Consider the following 19052-nt stretch of genomic DNA (forward strand, 5'->3'; position numbering starts at 1 on the left):
CAAGGACATCTTTTCATGTCAGGTCATTTAAGTCTAACTCATTCTTTTTAAAAGCTGGATAGTATTGGGATTCCTTGGTGGTGAAGCCCTGGTGGTTCGATCCCTGGTCCGGGAAGATCCCACATGCCGCGCAGCAACAAAGCCTGTGCGCCACAACTACTGAGCCTGCGCTCTAGAGCCCGCGAGCCACAACTACGGAAGGCCGTGCTCCTAGAGCCCATGCTCCACAACAAGAGAAGCCACGGCAGTGAGAAGCCCGCGTACTGCAACGAAGAGTAGACCCCACTCACCGCAACTAGAGAAAGCCCACACGCAGCAAAGAAGACCCAATGCAACCAAAATTAAAACCAAATAAATAAATTTTTTTTAAAGCTGGGTAGTATTCCTTAATATGATTAAACCCAATTTCTCTAACCTTCCCCTATTGATGAATACTTGGGTTTTTCCCAATTTTGCAACAAACTTTATGACAAACTACACAAAGTTTGGTGACAGACTACACTAGAACCCACATCGTTGTACATTTATTTTTGTGCCCATGTTTATTTCAAAAGGATACATTCCTCTTGGAAAATACGCAGTGCCTCAGAATGAAAGCCAAAGCCCTCCTCTACACCTCACCCTAAGAGGAGGAAAAGGGTCTGACCAGCGTGGGAGATGAGGCTGGGTGTGTAGATTACTCAATGGCTTGGGAGCATTAAGTGCAATCCTAAACAGTTTGGTTTTTAAGCAAATACAGATAAGGCTTCGCCAAGGGTGCAGCGATGGATGTGATATTGACCCTGCGCTCAAGGGCTCACTTTGGAGTCTGTGATGTGGAGGGGTAACCTTTAAGAGGCCCTTGAGCCTCCCCTTGGACTCCTGATCCTGGGGGCTAGAGCTGTCTCCCTATTCTCCAGAGGAGGCCACGGGGGTGGGGGTGGGGGTGGGGGGGCGGGTGGAGAATGGCAAAGGAGGCCCGGATTCCCCAGCCAGCTCAACTCTCCCCCCGCCACCCCCGGGGTCTCCTTTGGGTTAGAATGTTGGGGGTGGGGCTGGAGAGGGAGCCCTAAGTGCAATTCCCACCCATCACCCTCCCCACCCCACCCACCTCCCCACCCCCGCAGCTCAAGGACCTGAAAAGGTGACCGTCTGTACAGAACTCCTTCCTCAGCCTTTTCCAGGCCTCTCCCACACCTGCAGGCTTGAAACTTGAATTCTGGAGTGTCTAGGCAACAAAAGCCCCCAGGTGAACTGACATACTTTCCTGCCTGCCTCTCCCTGGGCTTCTGGCTTCTCTCAGCCTAAGTCGCAGCTCCACCCACAGTCCTTGCTCTGGGACCTCCCAACCCAAAGTTCTCTGCCCACCACAAGGACCGCGGCACCTCCCTCCGTCCCCCTCTCCTGACTCCGATGGCCAGAGCCTCTCATATCCTGCAGGACACTCCTGCCCTGCTCTCCACCCTCATAGCACGCAGACTAGCTCCCTATCCTGAGGGCTCCCTCTTCTCACCGACGCTCTCCTTCTCTGGGAGCTCTCTTTTATCTGCTCTCCAGATGAGTCTCCCCAAACCTGTTTCCTAGTGAAGCAGGAGGGAAGGGGGCAGAGCACAACCTTTGAAAGAATGACATAGCCCAGAGGACACGACATATACTTATTAGAACCAAATGGGTCCAAGACGGCAGACAAGTCGACCTCCACTAGACCCTGAGCCTCAGTATACGCTCACTGTAACACATCAAGCTAAATGACACACCCACAGGTGCCATGACAGTTCCAAGACCAACCTGAAGGATCAAAAAGTGGGCGGTGGCCCAATTCCTGGAAATCCCCGCCCCTTCCTAAAATCGTTGGAATACTCCTCCTACTTATTAGCCTATGAAATTACCCACTCCTATAAAAACTGACAACCCCATACTCTGGGGCCTTTCTCGCCTTCTGAGAAGGCCCACGCTCTGTCTGTGGAGTGTGTTTCTCTCTAAATAAATCCACTTCTTACCTATCACTTTATCTCTCACTGAATCCTTTCTGCAATAAGACATCAAGAACCTGAGCTTCATTAAGTCCTGAAACCAGGTGTGTGATCTCAGTTGGCAGACTGTGGGTTTTGGCCGGGTTCGAGGCCCAGCCGCGTGGGTTCAAGTCCCAACCTGTGGTGCACGGTTTCACTAGTACCCTCTTCCATCAGAATTCTCTCCACTGCAGCTACTCTGCTTTTGTCTCCTTGCATCTACACCACTGTCTGCGTCCTGGGGGCACGTGCCATTTCCCTCTTTGCTGTCTCTTCTTTCTTCTTGCTCTCCTTGCACACTTCTCTCCTCCAGCCCCCCATGCCTCCAGCCCCTGGTGCACAGGGTAGGTCTCTGCACTGACAGTGCCCCCGAGGGCAGTGAGACGGTGGCAGGCTACGAGCAAGTGGAGCATGCCAAGGGAAATGCCAGTCCTGGCTCTCCACCTAATTTCTTTTTTTTAATATATTTTTTTAACATATTTATTGGAGTATAATTGCTTTACAATGGTGTGTTAGTTTCTGCCTTATAACAAAGTGTATCAGTTATACATATGTTCCCATATCTCTTCCCTCTTGCGTCTCCCTCCCTCCCTCCCTCCCACCCTCCCTATCCCACCCCTCCAGGCGGTCACAAAGCACCGAGTTGATCTCACTGTGCTGTTCCATCTTATTTCTGAAAAAGACTTAGTTGGATGCTTTTCAGCTGAAAGAGGTGATTAATTCAGCCCTGACCTTGTTCTGTCTTTGTTCATAGACAAATTCTTTTACTTAAAAAGAAACCTTTTCAGGGCTTCCCTGGTGGCGCAGTGGTTGAGAGTCCGCCTGCCGATGCAGGGGACACGGGTTCGTGCCCCGGTCCGGGAGGATCCCGCATGCCGCGGAGCGGCTGGGCCCGTGAGCCACACCTACTGAGCCTGCGCGTCTGGAGCCTGTGCTCCGCAGCAAGAAAGGCCGCGATAGTGAGAGGCCTGCGCACCGTGATGAAGAGTGGCCCCCCGCTTGCCACGACTAAAGAAAGCCCTCGCACAGAAACGAAGACCCAACCCAGCAAAAATAAATTAATTAATAAACTCCTACCCCCAACATCTAAAAAAAAAAAAAAAAAAAAAAAAAAAAAAAAAAAAAATCTATTAAAAAAAAAAAAAAAAAAAAAAAAAAAAAAAAAGAAACCTTTTCATTTGTGTTTCCATTATCACCTGTGACTTTCCCTGCCTTCCAACTGGCCCTGCCAGTTGACAGGAAGGTCAGCAAAGCTGCTGATAAGCGGAGATTAAAGAGGGCTCGGTTCGTGGCCAGGGGGCAGTGGTCTACTTGCTAGCAACATGCTACGCTTGCTGGTGTTCACCACGCTGGTCCTTCACGGTAAGTGGGTCATCTGGCTGGAGTTCTGTAGGAGGGCGATTGAGCAGGAGGGTTGGAAAGCTTTCCTTAAGCCCAGGTCTGCTCTCTGTCCCAGGATGGGAAGGAGACCCTGCCTGTGAGTCTAGCGAAAACTTTATTCTCCTGGAGCCCATGATAGAAAAGGTCGGGGGCCTCTGCTTGAAAGGCCCCTGAGCCATGAAGCAGAGAGAAGCCTCTTCCAGAGCCCTGGGCTTCCCCACCAACCCCACTGACAGGAAGACATCCTCAGCGGGCATCTGGTGGCATGTGCACTGCTGTCCCTGCCCCCTGGAGAATCCCGCCAAAGCGCTGTGTGTGGGAGGGGGAGGGTGGGGTCAGGGGTGGGGGGTAGGGAGCGGGGAGTCACCTCAGGCCAAGGGGTGACCCTAAGCAAGGCTGAGACCATGAGGAACCTCTGGGGCCTGGCACGGCAATGTGAGATGGGTCCTTGTAACATGCCAAAGTTCTGGGGACACGTAGGGGAAGCAGAAAAGCAGAAGGCACTTAGACTTATCTGCTTTCAAAAGGGGCTCAGAGAACTCACAGCCGGGCCCCTCATTTGCTAGGGAGGAACTGTGAGTTTGCAGACAAAGCACAACTGCCACCCGCCCTCCCACCCTGAGCTGACCCCATGCTTAGTCATCACTCACTTTTCTTCTGCCCCACAAAGGACATAGTGCCCAGGACTTTCCAGAAACCAACGCCCGGGTAGTTGGAGGGACTGAGGCCCGGAGGCATTCTTGGCCCTCTCAGGTGGGTGTTCCTTCACAGCCCCAGACTGCCAACGAAATAAGAGTTGCCCGTGTCCTGATATGCAATATTATGTATGTTTGTGTATATCCTTATCAACAGGAAGCTCTCCAACCGCCTGGATTCTAGCTTTAAAAGATGAATGGGACGAGGCTTAGGAATTTTTTTCTAAGTGCAAAAGGCTTGGAGGAAAGGATTTAAACACCAACCACACTCACTCTCCCAGGCACACACCCAAACACAAACCACATTTACACTCCCAGCAATACCTCTTGTGCCACACTAGCAAGACTGTGTGCCAGACCCACACCTCAGACTCTACACACCTTCACACATACACACACACACACACACACACCCCACTCCACGCAATTCGTGTCACACCTGCAAACACACCTCTGCCCCCAAATGGAGCATGTTGCTCATTTGGCTATTTAAAGAGTTTCCACTTTCAAAATAGGGCAGCTAGGCTGTGATTTAAGCAATTCTAAAAGTGTAAAACTGGCAAATTCACTAGTGAATAGCCATACTTTGAGAGAAATCACTGCGATTAGAATTACATTCAATTTACAGAAGTTTGTGCCCCAATTTTCAGGGGTAGGTAGAGCTATTGTGTGATATGAGGCAATGAAGGAGGAGGTGTGAGCTGATAAAAATGAATACTCCGGTGGTGTTTCTAAGTATCTGCTGGGGAGAGGGGACAGGGTGTATCTTCAAAACTTCGGAGGGGAGTTCTGGGGACCTAAGTTTGTGGCTTAGGTGATGGAGCAATTCCATGGCTACATTTCCTTCCCAAGAGGGAATGGAGGTAGAAGGACCTGGGTTCCTGGCCCTTTGCAATAATATAGGGTAACGATGCTGAATGCACTGTGTGTGTATGTCTTTACTCCCCCTTCCATGTACACAGCAAACATCACCAAACGACAGAACACTCTTTTCTGCTGGTCCCAGGGGCATCTACACGCCCCTTTTCACCACTACTCCAGGTAGCCCCAATAGCAAAAGGTCAAATGAAAACAATTCGCCATCTCTAGCCCAGAAAGTTGGAGGATGTTTTGAGGTATGGCAGGAGTTTAAGGAGGTAACACATGGCTGGGGTCAATGCCTTTCAAGAATCACCAACCTATCCCTCTTTTCTTCTCTCCCCATCTAGATTTCCCTCCAGTACCAGTCTGGAGGTTCCTGGTTTCACATCTGTGGAGGGACCCTCATCAGACGGAACTGGGTGATGACAGCTGCTCACTGTGTGGACAAGTGAGAAAAACAAAGACCAGCTTTTCTGAGCCCCTGGGAGGGGAAGAGTCTGGTCCTTCTGGAGGAATATGTATGTTTGACTGCTCAGGGCAAGACTTTAAGGAGGTGTTGGGCGGCCTGCGGGGAGATAGTAGGATATAATGGAAAGTACAAACTATAATGTCAGGCAAACTCAGGTTCACCTCCTGTCCCAGCTTCTTCTAGCTATGTGAACTTGGATGGCTTACTTAGCTCTCCAAGCTCTCCCTCCCTTATCTCTACCTACTTTGTAGAATTATTGTGAGAATTAGGTAGGTAAATATTTAAGTGCCTAGTCAACGCCTGACTGGTAACCATTTTTTCATGTTTATCGAGTGGTTCTTAAATTTGAGCATGGATCAGAATCACCTGCAGGGCGCGGATTGCTGGGCCCAGCCCAGTAGAGTTTCTGATAGGAAGGTCCAGGTTGGGGCCTGATAATCTGCATTTCTAACAAGTTTCCAGGTTATATTGATGCTGCTGGTACAGGGACCATGCTTTAAGAACCACTGGTCTAGGACTTCCAGTGGTTAAGGCTCCATGCTTCCAATGCAGGGGGCACGCGTTCAATCCCTGGTCGGGGGGTTACTAAGATCCCGCATGCCATGCGGTGTGGCCAAAAAAATTTTAAGAACAAAAGAACTACTGCTACTGGTCTAGAAGTTTATATGTCCCTCGAAATCCCTCTATGGGCTGAGAGCCATTATTTCATTTATGCTCACCACACCTCTCCCAAGTTATGAGATATTCAGCCTCCGATGTTTAGCTTAGTAAATTGGGAACATGAAGTTGATGGTAGTTTCTGTCACTTCCACAGGTTACCAAATTGGGGATGAGAGGGTTGGTTACTTCCTCATCTTCCAGGGTCTTCCATCCTTCCACTGCCTGGGCCAGATAAGATGGATTCCTGTCCTGAAAATGAGATGTAAGATGGCTTCCCAGCTTTTCTCTAAGAGGGGAAAAAGAAGGATCACTCAGGGCTTCCCTCTCTCCCTCCAGACAAATGAGCTTCCGTGTGGTGGTTGGAGACCACAACCTGAGCCAGAACGATGGCACCGAGCAGTACGTGAGTGTGCAGAGGATCGAGGTGCATCCCCACTGGAACAGCAATAATGTGGCCGCAGGGTAGGGGCAAGGCGGGGCTGACCTGGGGCTGGGAGGTGGAGGGCTGACTGGCCAGCCATGGGGTCTTGGCTTCCTTCGCCTTCATCCAGGAGGACTCTGAGAATTAAGATGTTGGAGGACTTGAGAATGTCTGAAGATCTTTGGGGATTTGTTTGATCTACGCTGGTTTGCGTGATTGGATCCCCTGAATCTCATCTGCAGAGTTTAATGTTCCCGTTTTTATTGTTAGTTATTATTCATTTTATGGAATAGACTCCATCAGCAAAAGTAGATTTCTTAAAATGAACCTCACAATGAGAAAACTCCTGGAAGACTGAGCTGTAAACTTTTAGAAAGGAAGTAGTTAAGATGGTAGCCAATTCTATAGCGTGGGTTCAAGTAATTTGGATATTTCTGCAGAGCATTTGACATCTTTCTCCTCTGAGAACTCTTCTCTGCTACGAAGATCAAAGCACTCTGCTCCTTTCCGAGTCCCCATTCACAACTGAAAGAAGCGAGCTCCACTTCCCCCCTGGGTTGCAGACCAGAGCTAGGCGACAATGCTGAGACCTCACCAGCAGGGGCTGCTGTTAAACGTAGAATATCCTACAATCCAAATGCGTAGTTCCTCAAATTTGAGTCGTGGAGAGTCAGTCCCCTCCTTCTTCGAAGTCATTGGTTTCCAATTCCATGGGCACACAAGGCTTAGGGAGGGCTTGTCCCTATGCTGACTTAAAGGAAGGCCTGGTCCTGCAAGCGAGCGGTCTCCTTTCCTCCCGCAGCTATGACATCGCCCTGTTGCGCCTGGCCCAGAACGTTACCCTCAACAGCTATGTCCAGCTGGGTGTTCTGCCAAAGGAGGGAACCATCCTGACTAACAACAGCCCCTGCTACATCACAGGTTGGGGCAGGACCATGAGTAAGTCGCCTACATTGGCACCATCCACCACATGGATCTTGATTAGGTAGCTGAGCTTCTGGGGGCACTTTTTCTGTGGTCCTAGGTGTTCAGAGCCAAAGACCAGGAACCAGAGATAAAATAACTGGTTCATGAAATCAAGCTAAGAACAAGCCATGGAATAGTCAAGTCAGAAATTCTCAGATTCTTATAACCAAAAAAAAAAAGATAGACACCTTACCTCAGAGAGTATTTTGTTACCAGCTTCTCATTTTATACATAAGGAAACTGAGGCCCAAAGAAATTAAAGACCTTAAAAAAAAAAAAAAGAAAGAAAGAAATTAAAGACCTTGTTCAAGATCACATGACCAGGGAATTCCCTGGTGGTCCAGCGGTTAAGACTCTGCGCTCCCATGGCAGGGGGCCAGGTTCGATCCCTAGTCAGGGAACATAGATCGGGCACGGCACAACTAAGAGCCTGTATGCTGCAACTAAAAGATGACGCATGCCGCAACTAAAAGATACCGCATGCCGTAACTAAAAGATGCCTCATGCCGCAAAGAAGATCTCTCACACAGCAACAAAGATCCCGTGTGCTACAAGTGAGACCCAGCACAGCCAAATAAATAATTTTTTTTTTTTTTCTAGTACGCGGGCCTCTCACTGTTGTGGCCTCTCCCGTTGCGGAGCACAGGCTTCAGACGCACAGGCTCAGCAGCCATGGGTCACGGGCCCAGCCGCTCTGCGGCATGTGGGATCTTCCCGGACCGGGGCACGAACCCGCATCCCCTGCATCGGCAGGCGGACTCTCAACCACTGCGCCACCAGGGAAGCCCAATAAATAAATATTAAAAAAAAAAAAAAATCACATGACTAGTTAGTAACTAGTTAGCTGGGGCCAGAAGGCAGGTATCCTGGCTTCCGCCTTGGTGGTCATGACACCATTGTGCTGCCTTCATAGACAGTCTATAGGCTGTGGGCTGGAGCGAATGAGCCAGAGGTGGCTGCAGGTCTAGAGGAGTCGAGGCAGAGGAGGCCTCAGCTTCTTCCGGTCAATCATGGGAAGATTTCTGGAAGGAAAAGTCATTAGATGACATGGAAAGGTGGGAGAGGCTATGAGCAGAGATAGTTAACAAGGGTAGAGACAGCAGGCCTGGCACAGAAGGCTGTCAGCCATCAGACAGGATCTGAGCTCTGGAGGGGAGGCAAGGCCTTGCTGGGAGCAGCCAGTCTACTGGGGAAACCTGGGGCTGAGAGAGACACATGCTTCTAATCCAGCTCTGCTCCCAGTTCACTCAATGTCATTGTAGTTCAATTTCCTGGTCTATATATAACATGAAAGGATTGTTGTAAGTATCCAAAGAAGTAATTCATGTGCAAAGGCTTTGAAAAGTCAAAAAATGCAGATAGGGCTTCCCTGGTGGCGCAGTGGTTGAGAGTCCGCCTGCCGAATCATGGGACACGGGTTCGTGCCCCGGTCCGGGAGGATCCCACATGCCGCAGAGCGGCTGGGCCCGTGAGCCGTGGCCAATGAGCCTGCACGTCCGGAGCCTGTGCTCCGCAACGGGAGAGGCCACGACAGTTGAGAGGCCTGCGTATGCAAAAAAAAAAAAAAAAAAATTGCAGATAAAGGAAAGCTCTTAAGAAATGGAAACAAGGGTGCATAGTCCCAGTTCTGCTTCACAGGGTTTACAGTGTAAGGAGGGAGCAGGACAGATAAGTTATTAACAAATAAGACCATTCTAGTTACTTAATTAAGGTATCCATGAGATGAAGAAAAAAAAAAAGCAGGCATAGGATTAGTGGTTTGGAACCTGGGAACAGTAGTCAAGGATGACTCCTTAAAGGAAGGTGCCTGTAGCTTTTATATAAAGAGAGACAAAAGGAGGATCTATGACATGCAATGGGCAGAGAAAAGGAACTTGCCCTGACCTCAGCTTTCATCAGAGCTTGGGAAGGTTTAGCCGGGTGTGGAAGGTTTTTTTTCCCTGGATAGCATCTGGGGCTGACCTCCAATGCTGTGTGTCCTGTTCAGCCAATGGGAAGCTGGCCCAGACCCTGCAGCAGGCTTACCTGCCCACCGTGGACTACACCACCTGCTCCAGCTCCTCTTACTGGGGCTCCACCGTGAAGAATACCATGGTGTGCGCTGGAGGAGACGGAGTTCACTCTGGATGCCAGGTGAACACAGGCGGGAAGTGTCAGAAGTCTCACCCCAGGTCCCTCCCCTCTCTGTTTCCCATCCCCCACCTTTTACTCCCTATTTCACACCTACTCCCACCCCTATGTACAGACTAAACTTTGTATTCTAGCATCTGAAGGAGAATGATTCTGTGCTACTATGTCTATATTCACAGAATCTCCAAGTTTAAAGGAACCTTAAAATTCATCTTGCCTGTTGCCCTCTCCCACCTCAAAAGTTTGTGTGTTGGTATATGTGAGTGTTCTTTAGAAGTTATTTGTGCCCTAGATTTTTTTTTTTAATAAATTTTTTTGGCTGCGTTGGGTCTTTGTTGCTATGTGTGGGCTTTCTCTAGTTGCAGCGAGTGGAGGCTACTCTTCTTGTAGTGCATGGGCTTCTCTTGTTGCGGAACACAGGCTCTAGGCGCGTGGGCTTCAGTAGTTGTGGCTCACGGGCTTAGTTGCTCTGCGGCATGTGGGATCTTCCCGGACCAGGGCTCGAACCTGTGTCCCCTGCATTGACAGGCAGATTGTTAACCACTGCACCACCAGGGAAGCCCCTGTGCCCTAGATTTTTAATGGCTGCCATGGGGCTAGGCCTGGAGTGGTGGTTGTAACTGTGTATAAGTTAGCTCCCCTCCCATCAACCCCAATTTTTCTTATAGCTCTTCCACCACCACCCTTTTGACCCAGTATTATTGATAGCAGAATGTATACAGGTGAATATGGTAGGGGAAAGTGCACAAAATAGTTTTATAATAGTATATATATAAATCATCTTCTGTTTAGACAAGATCAATCACCAATGCACCATCTTACAGATTTCTTTTTTTTTTTTAATTTTTATTGGCGTATAGTTGATTTAAAATGTGTTAGTTTCAGGTGTACAGCAAAGTGAATCAGTTATACATATACATTTATCCACTCTTTTTTTTTAGATTCTTTTCCCATATAAGCCATTACAGGGTACTGAGTAGAGTTCCCTGTGCTATACAGCAAGTTCTTATTAGTTATCTATTTTATATATAGTAGTGTGTATATGTCAATCCCAATCTCCCAGTTTATCCCTCCCCCACCCTTATCCTCTGGTGACCATAAGTTTGCAGATTTCTTAATGCAGTTCAACAAATATTCTTGATCATCTGCTAAATACTAGGCACTGTGTTTGATTCATCTTTGTATGAAAGATACGAAAGATACAAAGATAAATATAAACACAGTGTCTAGTGGAAGAATGGGAAGAGCAGACATAGAACAGAACATTGTAATACAATGTGGTTAGTATGTATAGGGTGATATGGGAGTTCAAAAGATTGGTACTTATCTCTGCCTGTTGGTGTCGGAGAAGACTTGCCTTCCCTGAGAAACTAGAGTCTGTACTGAGTCATAAAGCTTAAATAGGAGAAAGCCAGGCAAAAAAAGAGGAAAAGATATTCAGAGAGAGGCAACATGAAGAAAGGCATGGCCCAAGAACCTAGAACACAGAGAATTATAGGGCATTCCCTACCGTTAGAGCAGAGGTCAGGGCCCACAGCCTCCAAGCCCAGCTTGCTGCCTGTTATTACGTGGTCCATGAGCTAAGAATGTTTTTCACATTTTTTAATGGTTGGGAACAAATTAAGAAAGGAATAATATGTCATGGCACATGAAAAATATAAAATTTCAGTGTTCGTTAAAAAAAACTTTTATTGGTATACAGCCTTACTTGTTCATTACATATTGTTTATGGCTGCTTTCACGGAGTTGAACAGTTGCAAGAGAGACTGGTCTGCAAAGCCTGAGATATTTACTCTTTGGCTCTTTACAGAAAAAGTTTGCTGACCTCTGAGCTAGAACATAAACTATTACCATACTAGGGAATGTCAGGAGATGACACTGGAGACAGGTAGGAGCCACACGACTTAGGCCTTCAAATGTAATGCTTGTGGGACATGAACCTTTATCTTAGGCACTGGGAAACCACTGAAGAGTTCTAAACCGGAGAACAGCATGATCAGATTTGCCTTTTAGAAGCACTCTCTGATGACAAGGTAAGCATGTTTTTTGGGGTTTTTTTTGCAGTACGCGGGTCTCTCACTGCTGTGGCCTCTCCCATTGCGGAGCACAGGCTCCGGACGCGCAGGCTCAGCAGCCATGGCTCATGGGCCCAGCCGCTCCGCAGCACGTGGGATCTTCCCAAACCGGGGCACGAACCCGTGTCCCCTGCATCAGCAGGCGGACCCCCAACCACCGCGCCACCAGGGAAACCCTAAGCGTGTTTTTGAAGAGAGCAAAATTATCAGGGAGACTGCTTAGGAGACTCTTGCAATTATCTAGGCAAGAAATCTGAGGGCCCGAATTAGGGCAGTGGAGAGGAGGAAGGAGGATCAAGAATGACTTCCAGGCATCTGATTTAAGTGATTTGGGGGAGGTGTTGGTTGCCTCTATGAGACAATATTTATAGGATTTTGGAGGGAAGGCTGAGTCTGACAAGTTGAGTCTGAGATCCCAGTGGGACATTCAGTTATAGTTAACTGGTAAGAAACTATATATAAAGAGAGTGGAGCCTGAAGGAGAAAGCTAGGCTAGAGAAAGGCTTAACGGGAAATGAGATCCCCCAAAGTCCCCCACCCCCCATCCCCACCTCCCCCAGGGAAAAGTGGTAGAATGAGGGAAAAAAAAACAAACAAACAGTGAGCTGGGGGGAAGAACTGTGATAACATGAATATTTGAGTGCTTCAGAGATAGTTGGAGGACAAAGAACCCGTAAGGATCTAAAAAAGAGGTAAGAGAAAAGCATAGTAAATAAAGGTTTCACAAAATCTCAGGAAATTCTGATAGATCATCACATAGTATGCATTGCAGCCAGGAGCCATGGCGGATAACTGAAAGTGGCTACTTCCGCAGTTGGCGGGTCACTGGTAACTACAGCTAGAACAGTTTCAGTGGAGTGGTGAGGGCAGAAGCTTGATTGAAGGGTAAGGAATGAAGAGGCAACACTGGGTCATTTGTAGAGATGTGGATGGACCTAGAGTCTGTCATACAGGGCGAAGTAAGTCAGAAAGAGAAAAACAAATATCGTATATTAACACATATATGTGGAATCTAGAAAAATGGTACAGATGAACCTATTTGCAGAGGAGGAATAGAGACGCAGACGTGTGGACATGGGGCAGGGGGCAGGGAAGGGGTGGGTGGGATGAATTGGTAGATTAGGTTTGACATAAATGCACTACCCTGTGTAAAATAGATAGCTAGTGGGAACCTGCTCTATAACACAGGGAGCTCAACCCAGTGCTCTGTGATGACCTAGATGGGTGGGATGGGGGGGAGGGAGGTCCAAGAGGGAGGGGATATATGTATACATATAGCTGATTCACTTCGTTGTACAGCAGAAACTAACTCATCATTGTAAAGCAATTATACTCCAATTTAAAAGAAAGAAAGAAAGAAACATAGCAAAGAAAGTAGAATACTCTTTCAAGAATCTTGGATGAAAGTGAGGAATTTTACAAGTCTGGTAGCTTTAAGGAGGATGACAGTCATGGAGGGGGTGGATCTTTTAAGAGGGAAGAAAATTAAGTGTGTTTCTGGGCAGAGAGGAAAGGATCCTGTAGAGTTGGAGAGGGGAAAAAACGGATGACACAAGATCCCGGAGGAGAAGGAAGAGATGGACCAAGAGCACAGGTGGAGCTGGCCTTGAACAGAAGAGGGACACAAAAATGTGCATGGACATGAAAGAGAATGCAGGCTGGGTAGCTGGAAGTTGGCAGGTGTTCTGCAATCTTGCTTCTATTTACTCATGAACCAGGAGTCAGATTAAATGCTGAAAATGAAGGGACAAGGGTTGTTTGTGTCTGGACTGATTAAGGTGAATGGGTTTAGAAAGACTGGCCTCCATGATGTTACTGATATAGGCTGAGGTTGGAGACCATGCAATAATCATAATGGATATATGATTCACTCCATTCAAAGATCTAGTTGTAGGGAATGGATTAATCCAGGGCTGGGTTTTCATGCGTTATTGGGACATAAAGACAAGATTGTAGATCAAATGCAAGCTCTAAGCTAGGTGGAGAAGGAGGCTGGTAGGCTGGCTGGCTGAAATAGTAGAATCAAAGATTAAAGGGTTTTTTGTGTGTTTGTTTTAAAGATTTTTTTTTTTTTCCGATGTGGACCATTTTTAAAGTCGTCACTGAGTTTCTTACAATATTGCTTTTGTTTTATGTTTTGGCCCTTTGGCCGCAGGGCATGTGAGGTCCTGGCTCCCCAACAAGGGATCGAACCCACACCCCTGCCCCCGCACTGGAAGGCTAAGTCCCAACCACTGGACCACCAGGGAAGTCCCTAAAGGTTTTTTTTGTGAGCATTTAGAACTACGGAAGTAAGGTGAGCAACTCATCCCAATTTTCCCAGGACTTCCCCAGTGTCAAATGAAAACAAAACCAAACCGCACAGCCTAGAAGTTGAGAGTTATGTTTTATTCAGTGATCTTACTAAGGACTATAGCCCGGGAGACAGCCTCTCAGACAGCTCTGAGCAACTGTTCCAAAGAGGTAAGGGAAGGATCCAGGATATACTAGAGTTTTTGCTGAAAAGAAATCATGGAGACAACCATCAAAGATTACTGCTAATAACAAGAAACAGACATTTCAAGTGAATGATTTTGGTGTTTTTCTGCGTATGGGAAGATGCAAGAGTCTGGGCTTACAGAAATCATTCCTTTGATATGCATCGTAACTACCTAGGGCCAGTATCATTTTTCTCCATCCTGAAATCCCCTCAGGATGTAGAAGGTGGCCGCAGTGGCTGGTGGCTTGATGGTGGGCAACATTCATTGTTTCCCAGAATGGAAGGCAAAATTCTTTGTTTACTGACATGGCAGGCAACATTTTTTTGTCCACACCAGTGTCAAAACTTAAAAGTCCTATATCCTGGGAACCCTATCTGCAAGTTGGGGCAAAAAAAAAAAAAAAAAAAAAAAGATGAACACATAAGTCAAGCTCTTACAGGTCCTCACCAGCCACCTTCACCTATAACCTCTTAAGGTTTAACCTTTCAGAGTTTAATTCACTTTCCTCTGCTCTCTCTCAAGGCCTTGAACTCTGAAAAACTAGAGTACTTCTCTTCTTGCTGCCACTCCAGATAGGCAATTCTCTGAAGCGATTGTGTCGCCAGGTCTCTTCCCACTGGAATTTCCCAAATATTGTGTCTTTGTTTTCTGGGCTTTCAGATTTCTGGGTCCCAGCCCTTTTCCTCAGAGTGGATTCACTAAGCCCCTCTCACCTCAATCCACCGTCTCCCACCGAGCTCTTTCCCAGCTCTTCCTTCTGCCCTAATATCCTCAGCCACACCCCCCATCGCTACAGTCTTTGTTTCTTTTCAGGTCAATTAGCATAAGAAAATCGTATGATATACAATTCAATTACCTTCCATTCCTCTAGCTTAGAAATACTATCAAACCCCTATTAGAATTTGAGTGGAAGATATTTAAACTGTTTTGTTTTGTATTGAGTACAATAGTCTAAAGGAAGCATCTTCTTTTCCTAAACGTAGTTGGGATGGGGTACAGCTATTTCCTTTTTAAAAGAGTTATCCGCAATTTGAACTTTTGGTCTCTTTCCCTAGTTCTTCTTTTTTTAAGTTTTAATTTTTATTGAAGCTATGTGTATTAAACTGCTTAAGGTGGCCAATAAAACTATGAGGCCTGATAGTGGGAAAGAACAGTCATCGTGTTCTTCCTACCACCTCAAGCTCTCCCTCCCTAGAGGGGACCACTTTCAACTCTTCAGCTGATTTCTTTCAGTGTCTACTTCCACCTCTCTAAAAGCATATACTTATATTGCCACTAAATTTTTCAGCTCAGGCATTATGCAAGATGTGCAACCTCTCTTCCTTTTACACATATATAGTTGCCCCCAGCATGAACTTTTCTATCTGCACCCACAACCTCCCCAAATAATTTTGGTTAAATTAACATTTAGTATTTATTATGATTATGTAAAATGCTATTCCCTGCATAATTTTGTTTTCCCTGGGGTTAATAATTGTCTTTTTAAAGTTGCATAATGTATACTCAATGTATCACCAGTTTAGCCCCAAACTCTCCACTAATTTATAAGTGACCTATTTTATCTTCTCATGTTCTGTATCTTGGTATGGGTCTATCTGCATTCATTCTGAGGGACACTTAGTGGGTTTCTTCATTCTGGAAACTCCAGATCTTTGCTTCTGAAAATGTTTATTTATTGATCATTTCCTCCCCTCCATTTTTATTTTCTCTTTCTAGAATTTCCATTATTCACACATCTACCTCCTAAATTGGTCCTCTTATTTTCATATTTTCTCTCTATACATTTTGTCCGCTTTATCTCCTAACCCAGTCTTTCATTTCTACTATCATAATTTCCAAAGGCTCTTTTTGTTTTCTGAATGCTCTAATAGCTTGCTGTTCTTGTATCATGGATGCAATATTAATCATAGTTTTGTTGTTTATATTCTTCTCCCTGCATAATCTTGGTTGCCTTCATTTTTTATTTCTTTCTCTTTGTTTTGATCTTTATTTATTTATTTTTTTAAATAAGGAGGCTTTAAATTTTTATTTATTTATTTTTAAATTTATTTTATTTTTGCCTGCATTGGTTCTTTGTTGCTGCGCGAGGGCTTTCTCTAGTTGCCGTGAGCGGGGGCTACTCTCTGTTGCGGTGCGCGGGCTTCTCATTGCAGTGGCTTCTCTTGTGGAGCACGGGCTCTAGGCTTGCGGGCTTTGGTAGTTGTGGCTCAGGGGCTCTAGAGCGCAGGCTGAGTAGTTGTGGCACACGGGCTTAGTTGCACTGCGGCATGTGGGATCTTCCTGGACCAGGGCTCGAACATGTGTCCCCTGCATTGGCAGGCGATCCTTAACCACTGCGCCACCAGGGAAGCCCCTTTATCTTTATAATTGAGGCTTTCTTCAGATGTTTGGTCATCCTTGACCATATGCTCTTATTTCAGAGTCGGACAGTGAAGAGCTGATAGGTAGCTCTGAGCCTTAGGTGGTGTTCATCTATAGTGAACTGCTCTGTCAGGGGATCTGGCTAGGCCATTTCATTGGGGGACTTCCAATGTTAGTATCTTTAGATCTTCCCTCTTGTGCTGGTCAGATTATCCAAAGAAATATCTTCCAATTTTATGTCTGGAATCAGAGAACTGACATTCTGGGAACTGAGTAAGGAAACGAGCATCAAGGTCACAGTCTGTAAACTCCAGTTTGTCTGATTCTAAGCCCGAGCACGTAACCACTACCCAATACCTCACTTTCTCTTCTCTTTACGCCAGTTTAGTTTAACATGTTTTGACTACCTACCCTGTGTCTAAAGGCTAAGTCTAATTAGACCCGTTGGTCTGAATGCTGGGGATAAATAAATCATTAGAACAACTTATTCCCCTCACCCCAGGTTCAATTTAAGTCGGTAACAGCTATTGAGCCTAAGATGTTCAAAGTTCTATGCTAGCATCGTGGAGAGGAAAACATCAGTAAGATGCAGTTCCTGTCTCAAGAAGCTCACAGATAAGCGTGGGAGATAGAAACAAATTATGAAACCAAAACACAAGGCAGAACATGACATGAGTGCTACAAAAGAAAGGAAGAAGTGCTATGGTCGTTTAGAAAGGAAGAGGAGGTTCATCTTGATTGAGGGGATATGAAGGAAGTGGGGATCTTTTTTTTTTTTTTTTTTTTTTTTTTTTTGCTGTACGCAGGCCTCTCACTGCTGTGGCCCCTCCCACTGCGGAGCACAGGCTCCGGACGCGCAGGCTCAGCGGCCCTGGCTCACGGGCCCAGCCGCTCCGCGGCATGTGGGATCCTCCCGGACCGGGACACGAACCCGTGTCCCCTGCATCGGCAGGCGGACTCTCAACCACTGCGCCACCGGGGAAACCCCGAAAGTGGGGATCTTAATTGGAGCTTTTAAACAATACAGGATTGTACAGAGATGGGGGTGGGTGGGTGTAAGCAGAAACAAAGGCCCAAAGAGCAAAAGATCTGGAGTTTTAGGACACTGCTTCTCCTCTCCACAGGGTGATTCTGGGGGTCCCCTTCATTGCTTGGTGAATGGCCAGTACACTGTCCACGGTGTGACCAGCTTCGTGTCCAGCCTGGGCTGTAATGTCTCCAGGAAGCCCACAGTCTTCACTCGGGTCTCTGCTTACATCTCTTGGATAAATAACGTGAGTCCTCTCAAATGATGGTTTGAAATAGGGTTACCTGGAGACCCAAGCACTGGCTGGGTTGGGGAGCAAAAGTTAAGCAGGGGAAGCCATCCTCTTCCTCACCGCATTCAAATGTTTACTCCTTTCCCTTCCTCCATAGTGTACTTTCGCTCGATAACGTTGCCGTCCTGAGTTCCACTTCACATACCCACTAAGAATGCTTCATTGTATTTTTTACTGCTTAGGGTAAGATGGGTGGTGGCAACAGCAGATCTGAACCAGGTACATACCAGTGCTGTCCAAAGTCAAAGCCAAGGGGAAAATGGCTTCCCTCTCCTGGGCGCGGGAAGAGGCACTAACCTTCTCCTCCACCAGTTCTTTCTAAGGGCATCATGAGAATTTGCTCTACCCTTTGCCAAGAGGTTTTACCACCTTAAACAATGCTTGAGGGTTAGGTGAGACTATACCTACACTGACCTGGTGGTAGAGCCTCACAGCTATCCCACCTATACCCTCCAGTCTTCAAACACATTCTGGAGTCTTGTGGCATGAACCTTGACTCACAACCGGTTCAAGGTCTGCCCTTGACACTAAGTCTTGAGTATGTGCCTATAACATTGAATTGTCCTGACACAGCTGAGAACTACTTCCTGCCCCCGCCGCCCCCATAAACCCAGTACAGGGCCGTGCTCAACTGGGAGCCCTGAAGGGAAAAGAAAGGAGGTAGGCAGAAGTTACTGACTGGATATAACCGGTTTTTCATTCAGGTCACTGCCAACAACTGAACATTTTCTTGTGTCCAACGGCCTTCCCAAGATGATTCTTCGATCCACAGCAGGACTTGAGGCCATCCAGGAAAAACCATACTAACAGACTACTGAGCCAGATGCAGAAATGCAAATAAAATTGAATATATATATTACCCTGTGTCTTTTTTTTTTTTTGCGGTACGTGGGCCTCTCACTGTTGTGGCCTCTCCCGTTGCGGAGCACAGGCTCCGGACGCACAGGCTCAGCGGCCATGGCTCACGGGCCCAGCCGCCCCACGGCATGTGGGATCTTCCCGGACCGGGGCACGAACCCATGTCCCCTACATCAGCAGGCGGACTCCCAACCACTGCGCCACCAGGGAAGCCCCCTGTGTCTTTTTATTTGTAATTAAGCCCTCTAGTGGAAATGCAGTTATAGGGCCTGAGTTGGATTTCACCACATTTCTGGGCTCGCTCTTCCATTTGCTGCCATCTCTATCAGTTCACAAACTAAGCCAAGTGAGAGTGGTCTTACATTGTCCTTTTTGGATTATGTTAG

The 19052-nt window shown here is 46.9% G+C and overlaps 1 protein-coding gene across 1 annotated transcript; it reads left to right on the top strand.

Annotated features, from left to right (window-relative positions):
- The first annotated feature begins 550 nt into the window (after window positions 1-550).
- CELA1 (chymotrypsin like elastase 1) lies at window positions 551-18665 on the top strand. Its single transcript, XM_032644899.1, has 10 exons — window positions 551-667; window positions 2616-2703; window positions 3224-3353; window positions 4042-4124; window positions 5275-5375; window positions 6393-6518; window positions 7280-7416; window positions 9431-9576; window positions 17614-17763; window positions 18513-18665. Exons 3-10 carry the CDS (start codon window positions 3314-3316, stop codon window positions 18528-18530), a joined length of 801 nt encoding a protein of 266 aa, XP_032500790.1. The 5' UTR covers window positions 551-667; window positions 2616-2703; window positions 3224-3313; the 3' UTR covers window positions 18531-18665.
- Window positions 18666-19052: the final 387 nt, after the last annotated feature.

Source organism: Phocoena sinus, chromosome 10, assembly GCF_008692025.1.
Source record: "Phocoena sinus isolate mPhoSin1 chromosome 10, mPhoSin1.pri, whole genome shotgun sequence".
In the NCBI taxonomy this organism is placed as follows: domain Eukaryota; kingdom Metazoa; phylum Chordata; class Mammalia; order Artiodactyla; family Phocoenidae; genus Phocoena; species Phocoena sinus.